General features: G+C 39.2%; 1 protein-coding gene across 2 annotated transcripts in view; it reads left to right on the top strand.

Annotated features, from left to right (window-relative positions):
* Positions 1–14,413, top strand: part of LOC115218402 (capping protein inhibiting regulator of actin dynamics) — a 44,847-nt gene extending 30,434 nt beyond the window's left edge. For both annotated transcript variants that reach the window (XM_036508487.1, XM_036508488.1), the window contains 8 exons: positions 55–75; positions 2,692–2,819; positions 5,052–5,187; positions 7,019–7,039; positions 8,616–8,636; positions 10,145–10,272; positions 13,009–13,147; positions 14,315–14,413. In XM_036508487.1, the coding sequence (XP_036364380.1) occupies positions 55–75; positions 2,692–2,819; positions 5,052–5,187; positions 7,019–7,039; positions 8,616–8,636; positions 10,145–10,272; positions 13,009–13,147; positions 14,315–14,340 (620 nt within the window). In that variant the 3' untranslated portion in view covers positions 14,341–14,413. The remainder of the gene's footprint in view (positions 1–54; positions 76–2,691; positions 2,820–5,051; positions 5,188–7,018; positions 7,040–8,615; positions 8,637–10,144; positions 10,273–13,008; positions 13,148–14,314) is intronic.
* Positions 14,414–14,840: the final 427 nt, after the last annotated feature.

Genomic DNA, 14,840 nt, shown 5'->3' with positions numbered 1-14,840 from the left:
TATTATTATTATTATTATTATCGTCATCATCATCTTATTGTTTTTCCATTTCAGACGGCCATGCAGACCACAAAGGTAAAAACTCCCTTTTGCTTCTTTTTATTCCGATCTGTCCCATTTGTCTTTGAATCCCCATGTATCCTCGAGTGTCTTTGTATATCCTTAGTGTATTGTATGAATTCCAGAAGTATGAAGTGTCAAGGAGGGAAAGATCTTTTGGTAGGGACCCTGCCAAATTCTTTTCAGGACTGCTCATCTGCCACCGGTTCCCACCGGACACTCGGTTTGCACTAGTGGCCCTTTATGACATCTCTACATGCAACAGTGTGCCCTCACTTAGGCAACGGTATTAAAAAGTTCATTGCACCTGGTTGAGAGTAAGCAGCCTGTCTGAAAACCTCAGTGAAAGTTTTTAGGGGTTTGATACCCAACGAAAGTGAAAACTAGATTTCTGGCGAACTATGCGGAGGAAACCCGATTCTACGATCGCCTGTTACTGATATCATTCAAGAAGGGCCATCATCGACGTTGATCACTTTTGAAAACGAATAACGAACAATCAGAAATTAATTCTACGTTTTGTAAAAAAATTCACTGGATTCTAATGCATTGTGTCTGTATGTATCCTACAATGTCTTCTGTATTCTATATAGGTTGATTTATCCTCTGTTTCTGTGTATTCTTATCTATTTAAAAAAAAGATAAAATTATTGTATATAGTGCTCAGGTGCACCACAACTTGTCAAAAGTGTGTATAAAGTATATGCAGTAATATACAAATGTCTGGAAAGTGAACAGTGTATGAGTCAGATAGATGCTTGCGTGTGTATGGAGGGGAGAAAATCAGGTGTAGTGTTGGCGAATCTCAGGAAGCATGGAAGTTTTGAAGGATGCAGTCCTCCGACAACTAACAACTGATGCCGGCAGTTTGTTCCATGCTTCAGCAACTCTTAGCGTGAAAAAATGTTTCCGAAAGTAATGGGAACTGTGCTGTTTTCTGACTTTGTAAACATGTCCACGGGTGTTAGACGGGTGGAGTTTGAAAAGGTGCTCAGAGTTATTGTTTGTAAGAGGGTTAATAATTTTATCGGTGTCTACCAAGTCAGCTGCCAGGCATCAGAGTTTCAATTTTGATGTGTTGTAATGCATTGTTTGCATTTTAATGCTTTGCATGAATTCCAGTGTACTCTCTGTGTTCGATAAATTCTAATCAATTCTAATAATCCAATACTAAAGACTAACTTCTATGTTCTACTTCTACTTTTGGTCTTTCTAACGCATCTTTCATTATTATGGATGGTAGCTCAGTAGATTAAATTGACCACAGACTTTAACAAACTCGTATTTATTTTATCAACCAGAGAAGCACAAATGGCAGTCACCCACAGACGGGAATTGCAAACACAATGTAAAAATATTCGGAGCCCTATTCGTCTTTACATTACGAAATCTATGATCCAGGCATCCAACTTATTCTTTACTGAATCAAATCTCTACCTTATGTTTCTCATACTAAATCTTCATTCTCTTACAGTTTATATTCCAAATCAGGGGCTCTCAACAATTTTTCTCCCCCTGGGCCCCTTTTCATTCCTTTTTTCTTTTTTTTTTTTTGCTTCGCTGGACCCGCATATCCATTCACTGTTTTAAAAAATCCTGTTATATTTTCATACTTAAATATTATTAGAAATTGTATTCTTTTAAAAAATTGTTGAAGGCGTGGCTGTGTGACACCTTGGCCAAGTGTCTTCTATTGTAACCTCGGGCCAACCAAAGCCTTCTGAGTGGATTTGGTAGACGGAAACTGAAAGAAGCCCGTCGTATATATATATGTTGTGTGTGTGTGTGTGTGTGTGTGTGTGTGTGTGTGTGTGTATCTGTGTTTGTCCACCAACATCGCTTGACCATGTCGCGCACTTATGGTTCTGATGCATGTATCTAGTGTACCCTTATCAGACGGGTAGTCATGATGGGTATACTGGTGGTGTGTTTAAGTTCTCATAACTTAGCGGTTCGGCAAAAGAGACCGATAGAATAAGTACTAGGCTTACAAAGAATAAGTCCAGAGTCGATTTGCTCAACAAAAGGCGGTGCTCCAGCATGGCCGCAGTCAAATGACTGAAACAAGTAAAACAATAAAAGAATAAAATATTTAAAAACACATCAAAAACCGTTAGATTCACTTCAACATTTAAATTTAATTTACCAAAGTATTTTCGTCGCTTTGAAACCGCGACCTGTTCCCTGACAAAATTCCGTGCAGCACGGCAATTAAATTTAAATGTTGAAGTGAATCTAGCGGTTTTTGGGCCTTTCTTAAATGGCTTATAAACATCTTCCATGCTGCAATTGTTTTCGTTCCAGCACAGATCAGGTCACTTGCTATGCAAGTATATCTCTGTAAAATAAAATATTTGGCGTATTGTAGAAATACAACCAGTTTATTGCGTATAAATTTTAATAACAAAATCTTATAAGGTCTTCCCTCGTCCACCCCAGGGTTATGTGGACACTAGTTGAGAACCACTGATTTAGAGGAACATTGCTATCCGTCGTTCATATTCCTCTGTGTCTCGATATCTCCTGATTTGCATTGATAGCGCCTTTTCCATGTCAAACACTTTCTGTTGCTCTCTATGTCTTCTACGTTACTCGGCATCGGTATCGCCTCATCACTCTTTTATTTTCTAGACTACATTGGTTGTTCCATTGCGTCGTTTAAATCCAGTGATTTGATGCATAGATGGAAGCATTCCGAAATGACTCCCGGCACATGCAAAAGACATTGTGGAGAAAAAGGTTTTAAATTTGTGGCTATTGTATGTATATTTCATTTCTCTCTCTCTCTCTCTCTCTCTCTCTCTCTCTCTCTTCTCTCTCTCTCTCTCTCTCTCTCTCTCTCTCTTCTCTCTCTCTCTCTTGCTCTCGCTCTCTCTCGCTCTCGTTCTCTCTCGCTCTCGCTCTCTCTCGCTCTCTCTCTCTCTCTCTCTCTCTCTCGCTCTCTCGCTCTCTCTCGCTCTCGCTCTCTCTCGCTCTCGTTCTCTCTCGCTCTCGCTCTCTCTCTCTCTCTCGCTCTCGCTCTCTCTCGCTCTCGTTCTCTCTCGCTCTCGCTCTCTCTCGCTCTCTCTCTCTCGCTTTCTCTCTCTTTCTCGCTCTCTCTCTCCTCTCTCTCTCCATCTCTATCTATCTATCTCTATCTCTTTCTCTCCCCCCTCTCTCTCTGCATATATATATATATACATACATACACACACACACACATATATATATATATATATATATATATATATATATATACACACACACACATCATGTGAAGGCGCGTGGTTTAGTGGTTACGGTGTTGGATTAATGATCATAAGGTTGTGGTTTCGATTCCTAGACCGGACGATGCGTTGCGTTCTTGAGAAAAACACTTCATTTCAAGTTGATCCAGTTCACTCAGCTGACAAAAAGGAGCTACCCTGCGAAGGACTGTCGTCCCGTCCAGGTGGTGAATACGCCATGGAAACCGGGAACGCGGCGCTACGAGTCTATTTGACTCGAGAAGAAACTTTCCTTATAGGCGCAGGCGTGGCTGTGTGGTAAGAAGCTTGCTTATCAACTACATGGTTCCGGGTTCAGTCCCACCTCGTGGCACCTTGGGCAAGTGTCTTCTACTATAGCCTCGGGCCAACCAAAGCCTTGTGAGTGAATTTGGTAGACGGAAAATGAAAGAAGCCCGTCATATAGTCACACACACACACATACATACATACATATATATATGTATGTATGTATATATCTATATATGTGTATACCACCGCTTGTCAACCGGTGTTGGTGTGTTTATGACCTAACGGTTCTGCAAAGCGGAGCGATGGAATGGGTATTGAGCTTGAGAAATAAGCCCTGGGATCGATTTGTTCGACTAAAAAACCCTTCAAAGCGGTGATCCAGCATGGCCGCAGTCAAATGACTGACAAAATACATACACACATGTGTGCTTGTAGAAATACATATATATGTGTGCATACGTATAAGTTAATATATACATACATGCGCGCGAGGCGCAGGAGTGGCTGTGTGGTAAGTAGCTTGCTGACCAGCCACATGGTTCTGGGTTCAGTCCCACTGCGTGGCATCTTGGGCAAGTGTCTTCTGCTATAGCCCCAGGCCGACCAATGCCTTGTGAGTGGATTTGGTAGACGGAAACTGAAAGAAGCCTGTCGTATATATGTATATATATGTATGCGTGTGTGTTTGTGTGTCTGTGTCTGTCCCCCTAGCATTGCTTGACAACCGATGCTGGTGTGTTTGCGTCCCCGTCACATAGCGGTTCGGCAAAAGAGACCGATAGAATAAGTACTGGGCTTACAAAGAATAAGTCCCGGGGTCGATTTGCTCGACTGAAGGCGGTGCTCCAGCATGGCCGCAGTCAAATGACTGAAACAAGTAAAAGAGTAAAAGAGAGAGTATGTGTGCATACGTATAAGTGAATATATACATACATGCACGCGAGGCACGCACATGCGCGCACGCAAGCGCTCGCGATGTTTCATCACCTCAGAGGAGGTGAAAGCTTCTTTGAAGGAATTCTTCACTTTGAAGTACAAGAATTGGTAACAGCGTGGGATCAAAGAACTGGCAGAAAAGTGACCTCAGACGTTGCTACACGATGGCCTCTGCTTTGAGCTCTAAGCTGACCGAAATTTCAATGACGTCTACGAGATGACCAATAATCGTATAAAGAGACCTTCATTGGTTTGCTTCAGCTTATTAGTAGCGTTTAGTAAATGAACATCTTCAAATTTGGAAACTTTAATTTTAAGTATTACTTTTTTTTATTATATGCTCCGCCGGTCTTGTCTGAGATAACTAGAGAATTGGGTTTTCCGAGCTTGCTTCCAAACACACTTTCACAAAAATAATTGAAGCCCACATTACGCAATGTAATCCTAGATGTACAAAAAGACTGGAATGGTTTGCATCATGTCTGCTCTGTTGGTTTTGATTAGGGTCTAAGCAATTACTAAACGTTTCGTAACCAAAAAACCACTTTCTTTTCATAGATCACTACAATTTGTCTGTGTTTCAACGTTATCCCGTCTGAGAAATTTTACCCTGACGAACAATGCTATCTTAAATGCCCCGGAGATAAACATCAGTTTTGTGGAGGACAGAGAGCAATGTCCGTTTACCGTGCAGGTAGGCTTCAGTTTATATTCTTACATGCATTCGCACGCATATAAACACATAGAAAAAAAGACAAAACGGCAAAGTGAAAGTGAAAGTTGCCCATAGTTGAGACGAAACATTGTTTTAGGGTGATATCTTTATATATAAAAGTCAAGTTGTGTGTCTGTCTGTCTCTTACGATTTAGATTCCTAACTACTCCCACATTTTGCGGTGCAGTTTAACCAAAACCGGGTATCTTATAGTCGTGATTCATATCGAGCCCTTCTGGGTATTAGCGCGCGTCTACGATGAGTCTACGATTAAAAAAAAAATTTACCATCATTTTTTTCCATTTTAATGCATTTTTTCGCTATTATATAAGGGAAGTAACTCTCTAAAAATGTCTACGATGAGTCAACGATTTTAAAAAAATATTTACCATCAATTTTTTTTTCCATTTTTAATGCATTTGTTTGCTATTTTTTTGCTATAACTCTCTAAAAATGCTTATATAGTTATTTCCCTTACAAACCCGAGCAACGCCGGGCGATACTGCTAGTTTTATATACAAGACGTTTCTTTTGTTTCAAGCCCAGGAAAATCTTAAATGCGCTGCCAGACAAATCTTGAGTGCAAGTAACAAAAAGTTTAATTGAAGAACTGTAAGCAAATAATATGCCCCTCACTCATACACACGCTCACACACACACACACTGATACACACACACACACACACACACACATACACACACGCACAAAGTCTCGAAGAAAACCATTAAGACACACCTGTCTGCTTTCACAACGGACATACGTATATACACACACAATCATACACGCAACTGCCGTAGTTGCCTTTCTCTTGCTGTTGTCGTTGTTGTTGTTGTCGAGGTGGACTTTGCCCTTCATCCTTCCGGGGTCTTATTTCTTTGTCCTTGGGATTATCCTTTCGGGGTCGATTAAATAAGTACCAGTTGTGTACTGGGGTCGACGTAATCGACTTAATCCGTTTGTCTGTCCTTGTTTGTCCTCTCTGTGTTTAGCCCCTTGTGGGTAGTAAAGAAATAGGTATTTCGTCTGCCGCTACGTTCTGAGTTCAAATTCCGCCGAGGTCGACTTTGCCTTTCATCCTTCGGGATCGATAAATTAAGTACCAGTTGCGTACTGGGGTCGATCTAATCGACTGGCTCCATCCCCCAAAAAGTTTGGGCTTTGTGCCTAGAGTAGAAAAGATTATTATTATTATTATTATTATTATTATTATTATTATTATTATTATTATTATTATTATTATTATTATCATCAACTTTTCGGGGTCTATAACATAAGAACCAGTTGAACACTGGGTCGATGTAATCGCCTAATCCCCTCCGTAGAAATTGCTGGCCTTGTGCCAAAATCTGAAATCATTATCATTATCGTTATTATTATTATTATCATTTTCCTTCGGCCGTTAGCGAAGTATTTCTGGATGAATGTCTCAGCACGCCATTACTTGTTTATTTAAATTGATTCCAGGCTTACTCGTCCTCCATGTTTGGTCAACTACGGGTTGGGCACTGTCCTCCCTATAGTCAAGGGATCGTCCCTACATGGAAGTTGGACTCAAATTGTAAAGCTTAGAAACGGCTCTCACGATCATCTGAATCAGTTCTCAAACAATTCTGCTAATCCATTGCCCTGGGATGGTCTTTTATTTATTTGTTGGCCTTGAAAGAATAGAAAACAAAATTGATTCCGTTCGGATTTGAACTCCGAGTATTCAAGCTGTTGTCCCTAACCACTCTACCAGTTATTTATTTCATTTTATTTTATTTATTTATTTTATATTATTTATTATTTTGTTTATTGTTTTTGTTTCAGTTAAAATCGAACCAGACGACCGTAAGTTGAGGAATACCATTTCTATTTGGTGATGTTTATTTCTTAATTTAATGCCAGAGTAAAACATAAAGATAATATTGCTGGGGGTTGGCAAGGTTAACATTTTCCTTAAATTTTTTATTAAAGTGCTGTAGATTACATGAACACTGACGAAGGTGTATTCATTGAAATATTGTTTTGCTGATGAAAAACAAAAATGACCATCCCGAAATACAATAAATTATTTATCTATAAAATAATGCATCAGAGAGAATCTCTATCATTTTATTCAAATTTTCTGTTCTGTTTCTGTATAATTTTCTAATTACATATATATATATATATATATATATATATATGGCAGTCTATAAATATAAGACTAAAGCTGTCGCTAATTAGCTCCAAGAGGCCATCGCCACTAGCTAGCTATATGACACACGAACCTGCATCCATTACAACCTTCGAACAGGGGAGGTCAGCCGCTTCACCTTGCTAGTCAGACATCTGCAGCCATGTTTCAGGGTTGTTGCCCTTTATCAATGCAGCGTAGTCAGACCCACCAGGTGTCGCTACTGACCGTCTGTTGAAAAATTTTATTTTATTAAAATATATATATATATATATATATATATATATATATATATATATATATATATATATATATGTATATATAAATACTCTTCGAATTGTTTCAAAAAATATGTAGGAAGTGTTTTAATTATTGGACATCCATAACATCTCCGATGATGGTCTCCAACTATTAACTTGTGGATATTTGGTAGCAGCACACTTTCAAGCCATATGAAGAGGAATTATCAAGGCTCACTCCATTGTCCAGTTTCGTTTATACTTTATATCAGCAAAAACTGATAACCTTTGTAAAAAAAATTCTTCAGTATAATAAGTGCAGGAGTGGCTGTGTGGTAAGTAGCTTGCTAACCAGCCACATGGTTCTGGGTTCAGTCACACTGTGTGGCACCTTGGCCAAGTGTCTTTTACTATAGCCTCTGGCCGACCAAAGCCTTGTGAGTGGATTTGGTAGACGGAAACTGAACGAAGCCCGTCGTATATATGTATATGTATATATGTATATGTATATATATGTGTGTGTGTGTTTGTGTCTGTTTTTGTCCCCCTCAACATCGCTTGACAACCGATGCTGGTGTGTCTAAGTCCCCGTAACCTAGCGGTTCGGCAAAAGAGACCAGTAGAATAAGTACTAGGCTTACAAGGAATAAGTCCTGGGGTCGATTTGCTCGACTAAAGGCGGTGCTCCAGCATGGCCACAATCAACTGACTGAAACAAGTAAAAAAGTAACATAAGATTACACGGAATGTATTTAGTTTTCAAAACAAAACTTTATTTTACATTGATCAATAATGCACCGAAATTCGCAGAATTTTCAAAAATAATCAAACCTATTTAAACATGAAGTTCCGTCCTACGATGTGTGTGTGTGTGTGTGTGTGTGTGTGTGGTGTGTGTGTGTGTGTGTGTGTGAATAATTCCCTTATTCGATATATGGATTAGCGTTTTACCTTGACTCATTTATGAAAGCTATCATGTTATATGTTTACTTTCCATTTTATATTTCAGTGAAACCCGTATACTCTTCTCGTAAGTAGAATCACGTTTAATATATTCCCCGTCCCCTTTTTATTGTAATTTATAGTATATTCCCCGTCCCCTTTTTGTTGTAAACCCTTCAACAATATTGATTTCCTAATAAACGGAACATTTAAAGGTGCCATGGGAATGATTTAGCGGTTGTAAAGAACAGCTTAATCCTTCTGAAACAACAGGAGCGATATTTATTTTAGCCCAGGTTCAATACTCGCGCTCAGCACCTTGGGCTAGTGTCTTCAGTGTAACCTCGCTCAGAGTTAAGCTCTTGGAATGGAATTTTAGTTATCATCATCATCATTGTTCGATCGTGGTCGAGACAATGGAATTTACCATGCTACGCCAGACTTCACGGTCCATCATGGCATTACGGAGGTCCTGTTGCTGGATGCCTGTATCCCTGGAGATTACATCAGGGTAGGAGAGTGTGCGCCCTCTGGTATTGCGAGCAGATGGCTTCCAGAGGAGAAGAGTAGAAATTACCTCTTTTTCAGCTCTACAACAATGTCCAGCAAACTGGACTCTCTTACCTTTCACAAGAGATGACACAGGCGGTAGTTTCCCATATATTTGCATTTTGGTTGGATGGCGCTTCCACGAGAGATTTTGAGCTCTCATAAGGAGGCGAGTGTAGGTTCCATCCAACCGCCTCTCAAACTTCTTTGATAACGTCCAGGTTTCTGAGCCATATAGTAGAATTGGTTCGACTGTGGCTTTGAAGATTTCAAGTTTGAAGTCTCTACTTAGATTTGATGACCAGATCTTATGCATGTCATTACAGGCTGACCAGGCCATACCCTTTCTAGTTATGAGGAAAGTTTGTGGAAGCAGATCGGAGAGAAAGTTCCCGTGGTCGCTTACTTCAACATCACTAACCGGCCATTGGGTAACTCCAACATTGTTGCAAACATTCAGGAGTAATCGCTACTCTGAGGATCGTTTTGACCTTCCACTAGGCACAGGAGTACTGAAAAGGATTATGCTCAGCCCCATCCATTCTTCCTCTAATTTAATCCTGAATATGAAAAATAAAGTAAAAGAATTTCTTTCTCGCCTGATTAAAGAAAAGAAAACGACTTAAAATAGAAAATAAAGTACATTATTTACATTTGATGGATATTTGTCCTCATCTTGTTTGTTGTTCACACAACATTTCGGTTGATATACCCTCCAGCCGTCATCAGGTGTCTTGGGGAACTGTGTTAACAACAAACAAGATGAGGACAAATATCTGTCAAATATAAATAATGTAAATAATGTAAATAATTCCTCATCTCTTAAATATAGAACAGAAAATAAAGTATTTAATTCAGGAAACGATTTCAGTATATTTTGTTTCTCTTCATTAAACGTTGTTTTTTGTTTTGTTTTTGTTGTTTTTTTTTTTTTTGTTTTTGCTTTTTGCTTTTGTGAAATGAATTGATAACTTTTGCCTTTTTTTTTTTTTTTTTATACCTTGCATATTAACTAATTCCAAAATTTGGGGTAATATTTCTGCGCAGTTTTCGTGGGCTGCTACAAAACTAGACACCATTCGGTTTTGCCAAAATATTCGTTGCGGTCAATTATGTCGATTGAAACTTGCCGAAAATATTGTGGAAATCAGGGAGAAAAATATGCAGGATTAACGGTAAGTCACGGCTAAGCTATTTCTTACTCATGCGTAAGTACCAGAACACAGAGCTAACAAGCTTGGGCGGCGATATTTCAAATTGACCTTTTAGAAGAGATATCAATTAGTGCCACGTGCAGTAATCATTCATTTATGTCATGTCGGTTTGTGTTGGTTTGCCAAGGCTCTCAGTCGCTTTCAAATATTCTAATAAGAATAAGAACGGTCTAATAAGAACGGAACGTGAGAAGTTGTCGCTGTTCTTACGAAGAAATAAATTTACTCCCAGATTTCAAGGTTGCCTCCCTTGTCTTTCTGCATCAGAAACATTTTGTTTTTTTTTTCTCCACACGACGGGTGTAATTTGAAATGAACTAAAATTATTGTTTGGTTCATTACATTACGTCAGCAACAATTTAACAGTCAGTGTGTGTGTGTGCGCGCGCGCGCGTAGACTTATTATTATTATTATTATTATTATTATCATTATTATTATTGTTATAAGGCGGCCAGCTGGCTGAACCGCTTGCACGCCGGGCAATATGCTTACCAGCACTTTGTCCGTCTTTACATTCTGAGTTCAAATTCCACCGAGGTCGACTTTGCCTTTCATCCTTTCGGGGTTCGATGAAATAAGTACCAGTTACGCACTGAGGTTAATGTAGTCGACTTACTCCCCCACCCCACTCCTACGAAATTGCTAGCCTTGAACCAAAATTTTAAATAATAATAATTATTATCATCATTGAGTGAGAGCGTAGTGCATGCCATCAAAGTGACACTGGGGTACAAATATACAAATCCGAGGGTGCCTATCATTTACTACCCGTCTGATAAGGGTACACCAGGCACATGCATCACAACCATATGTGCGCGAGGTGGCCATCTCATATCAAGGCAAACAGGTGGGGCCCAGTTAGAATTTTCTTCAAGTCGAGTAGTCCATCCCACTCAAAAGCTCCCCGAATGAGGGTTGTTTAAGTATGATGAACGAAACACCCATGTTTCCAGAGGCGGATTATTCAAACCCCAAAGAATTCCTCTCAATATATGAATCTCGCCCACTACTTCTGCTCCTCATCAGAGATGCACATATCGTCAGCCACTAAGGGACTTGCTCAACTTGTTATGGTCAAGCAACTGACAAGCAAATCTGTGGTATCGAGCAGAATATTTGTTGTAGCAATCATTTTATACCATGAGAAAATGTACATGATAACACTCCCAATCAGTTAAGATCAGAAGCCACGAGAGCCACAGCCTGGCATAGCATCGTAAAAAACTGAAAACTTGACAAAACGTTACTCAGAGTTTTACGATGGTGTTAAAATGTAACCCTGCTGAATATTACAACATGGCCTTTGGGTACCCTGATGCATGTAATAATGTTAACTCCTCTAAAGACAGACACCTCTTTGTTTCAAGCATCAGGGCCAAGTCTCCTTTATGACGTCAACTTGTCCCTTTCTCCTCGTCAGTCCCAGACGTCCTGTAAAAAGATCGTGAGCACTGCTCGTTCCTGCTTTGGCTAAAGCATATCTTTATATTATTTTATAAGAAACATAGAGATGGGAAAACGATTGATACCTTTTTTTTTTTTTTGAATACAGAGAAGACGGATTAAACGTGTGTGATGGATGCATCGGAGTAAAGAAGCGATGCAGCCAGCTTGATTCTATCAAATAAACCGGAGATCCTCTCAACAAATACTTGACTTATTTTTTTTATCATTGAGAAAGGAGGCAACTTTTCCTGAAAGGCTATATATTTCTTTACTGCCCACAAGGGGCTAAACATAAAGGGGACAAACAAGGACAGACAAACGGATTAAGTCGATTACATCGATCCCAGTGCATAACTGGTACTTTATTTATCGACCCCGAAAGGATGAAAGGTGAAGTCGACCTCGGCGGAATTTGAACTCAGAATGTAAAGACGGACGAAATGCCTATTTCTTTACTATCCACTAGGGGCTAAACACAGAGACGACAAACAAGGATAGACAAACGGATTAAGTCGATTATATCGACCCCAGTGCGTAACTGGTACTTATTTAATAGGCCTCGAAAGGATGACAGGCAAAGTCGACCTCGGCGGAATTTGAACTCAGAACGTAACGACAGACGAAATACCGCTAAGCATTTCGCCCGGCGCGCTAACGTGTCTGCCAGCTCGCTGCCTTTCCTGAAAGGCTACATCCCTCAATATGATGGATATCTGACATACTTACTTGAGAAGAATGACTCGACGAAGAAGATTTCTTCAGTGCAAACAGAAAATTCTAATACTGTCAAAACATGTGAGACGGTTGAGTTTTATTTGCAAGCATTTTACTTGTGCCATTAATGTGGTCTGGAAAGACATGAAAAACACAACATCGAAGTTCTGCTACCTCCATATCAATGAGGGAATTCCTAAAAGCTTACTTGAGTCGCTAACAATAGTAGTCAAAGCACTTTCAAGGTGGGGTTTTTTTCTATCTTAGAAAAATAAAGCAGAGATTGTATATCTGACCCTTTGTGCGATGACTCACTCTCTTTTGAAACAGCAATGAAATCTCATTTAATTTACACTCAGTCATTTTAAATAAAGAACATTACATTATGACAATGTACTTACTGATATGCAAAATGGCAGGGTGGTCATTTCTGGAATGCCTTTCGTCAACAGTCTACTTGGTTAGAATTGACACAGGTAAGGCCTAAACAACAACAACAGCAAAAAATTTAACATGAACTTTATTTCGTATTCCAGAAAGGTGTTGATTGTTCTTGTGGGTCCAATTATGATAAATTCGGTCTCTGGTACACCAGTACAGCTTGTCAAGAAGAATGTCACGGAAGTAACGACAAATTTTGTGGAACTTCTTATTCGATGGCTGTCTATAAATCAGGTGAGATAGATTCCTTTAATCTTTTACCGGTTTCATTCTTTCGAAAGTAATTATGCTGGTGCATGTCATCAACGATTTTAGTCGATCATATTTATTGTATGATACATTTCTTTACTGGACCTCATTTATCGAACTACAAAGTCACGATTATGACATACATGGATGCAGCATGACTCTGGTTTACACTTGTAAGCATAAAAGTAGATATACACTAACACCTACGCATACACACACACACACATACACACACATGTACACATGCACACACGTATGTGTTGTGTAAGAGTCCGTGAGAGTATATCGACGAAACGAAAGAGTTCTCAAAAGATGTGAAGGTTAAATAATTGTTTTAGTAGTTTGTCTAAAATCTTCATTAGCAAAATGAAATAATGTTGTGCCGTGAGGCAGCCATGGTTTATAAATAAAGCTTGATAACATTGAATGATAAACAAAGCTCATTCATTTTTTCCGGTTTGAGTCACATGATGGAACTAACAATTCGGCGACCACTCAATGGTTTAAGGACAGCAACTCTGGCGCAGTGAATAGGAGTAGTCTCCCTTGCTTTCCTTAGAAATCCTTATGAAATTTTAAATTCCAGTAAAACTTATGATATTGGTTTAAATTAACACTCAGAGAATTCCGTTCTTGTAAGATATGGTAAGCTGCTGCCAAATGTGGTGTTTCCCACAGAGACGAAGATAACCAGTGTGCGCCTGAGTGTGTAGGGAAAAGCTTCGTCGGCAATGTCCCAGGTTATACTGATCAGATCATTTTCCTGATTCCGGTGCCATGCTATAAGACAAGGAGAAGCTATTCCCTCTCCCTAGACCTGAAAGCGCTCATATGCTGGGTGAAACCTGCTGAAGTCATAGGTGGTGAGAGTCCCTTGGAGTTCTTATGGAATGAATGAACTGGAGCAAGAGTCGCTCGCAATCTTGTATGCTACTGTAACGGTAGCAATTGATTAGTAACCATTATTGTGATGGTGTTGGAGTCAGCAGTTGTGACGATAAGAGTTTGTTATTAAAACAGCAAGTTGTAAAATGTGTAAGATGAACAATGCATGAAGATTTAACCCTTTAGCATCCAGATTAATCTGTCAAATGTAAAGCCTGTTTTTTGTCTACACTGTCCTTAATTCATCCTTGCAAAATCTATTTCCAGCCTCAAATAACAGTGGCAGTTCCTGATATTATCAAACTCCTTGAATATTATGTATGCTGATTTCTGAAATACCAATAAATATTACTGAAATCAATTGATCTTTTTGTTACGGCTTGATTTCTTTTTGACTGTACATAATCATTATAATTAGTACTCGTTAAAGATCTAATATAATTATATTTCAGTTTTTACTTTCGTGTGTACATAGTACCAGCTTAGTGCAGTGTTGATTCAAAACCTAACCTCTATATAATCGGTGAGACACCAAAAGCAAACAACCATGATCTCACATAATCAGTCTATTAATTAATCAATCAGTGTGAGGCTGTGGTGTGATATAGTTTCTCGAATATTCTGTTGATCTCCTATAGAATAAAATCAATTTAGTGCTCAGTACATCGTAGAGTGTTGAAGGCGGTTGAGTGACTCAAGCTTCCATTCATGCCATAGGCATTTGAGCAGGCAACTCCAGTTTCTTGAACAGACCCATCATGGACATTCACACAATATTTCATAAATAGCTTCC

The sequence above is a fragment of the Octopus sinensis genome, linkage group LG13 (assembly GCF_006345805.1).
Source record: "Octopus sinensis linkage group LG13, ASM634580v1, whole genome shotgun sequence".
In the NCBI taxonomy this organism is placed as follows: Eukaryota; Metazoa; Mollusca; class Cephalopoda; order Octopoda; family Octopodidae; genus Octopus; species Octopus sinensis.
Note: the sequence above shows the minus strand (reverse complement) of the source record. Positions and strands in the feature narration are given on the sequence as shown.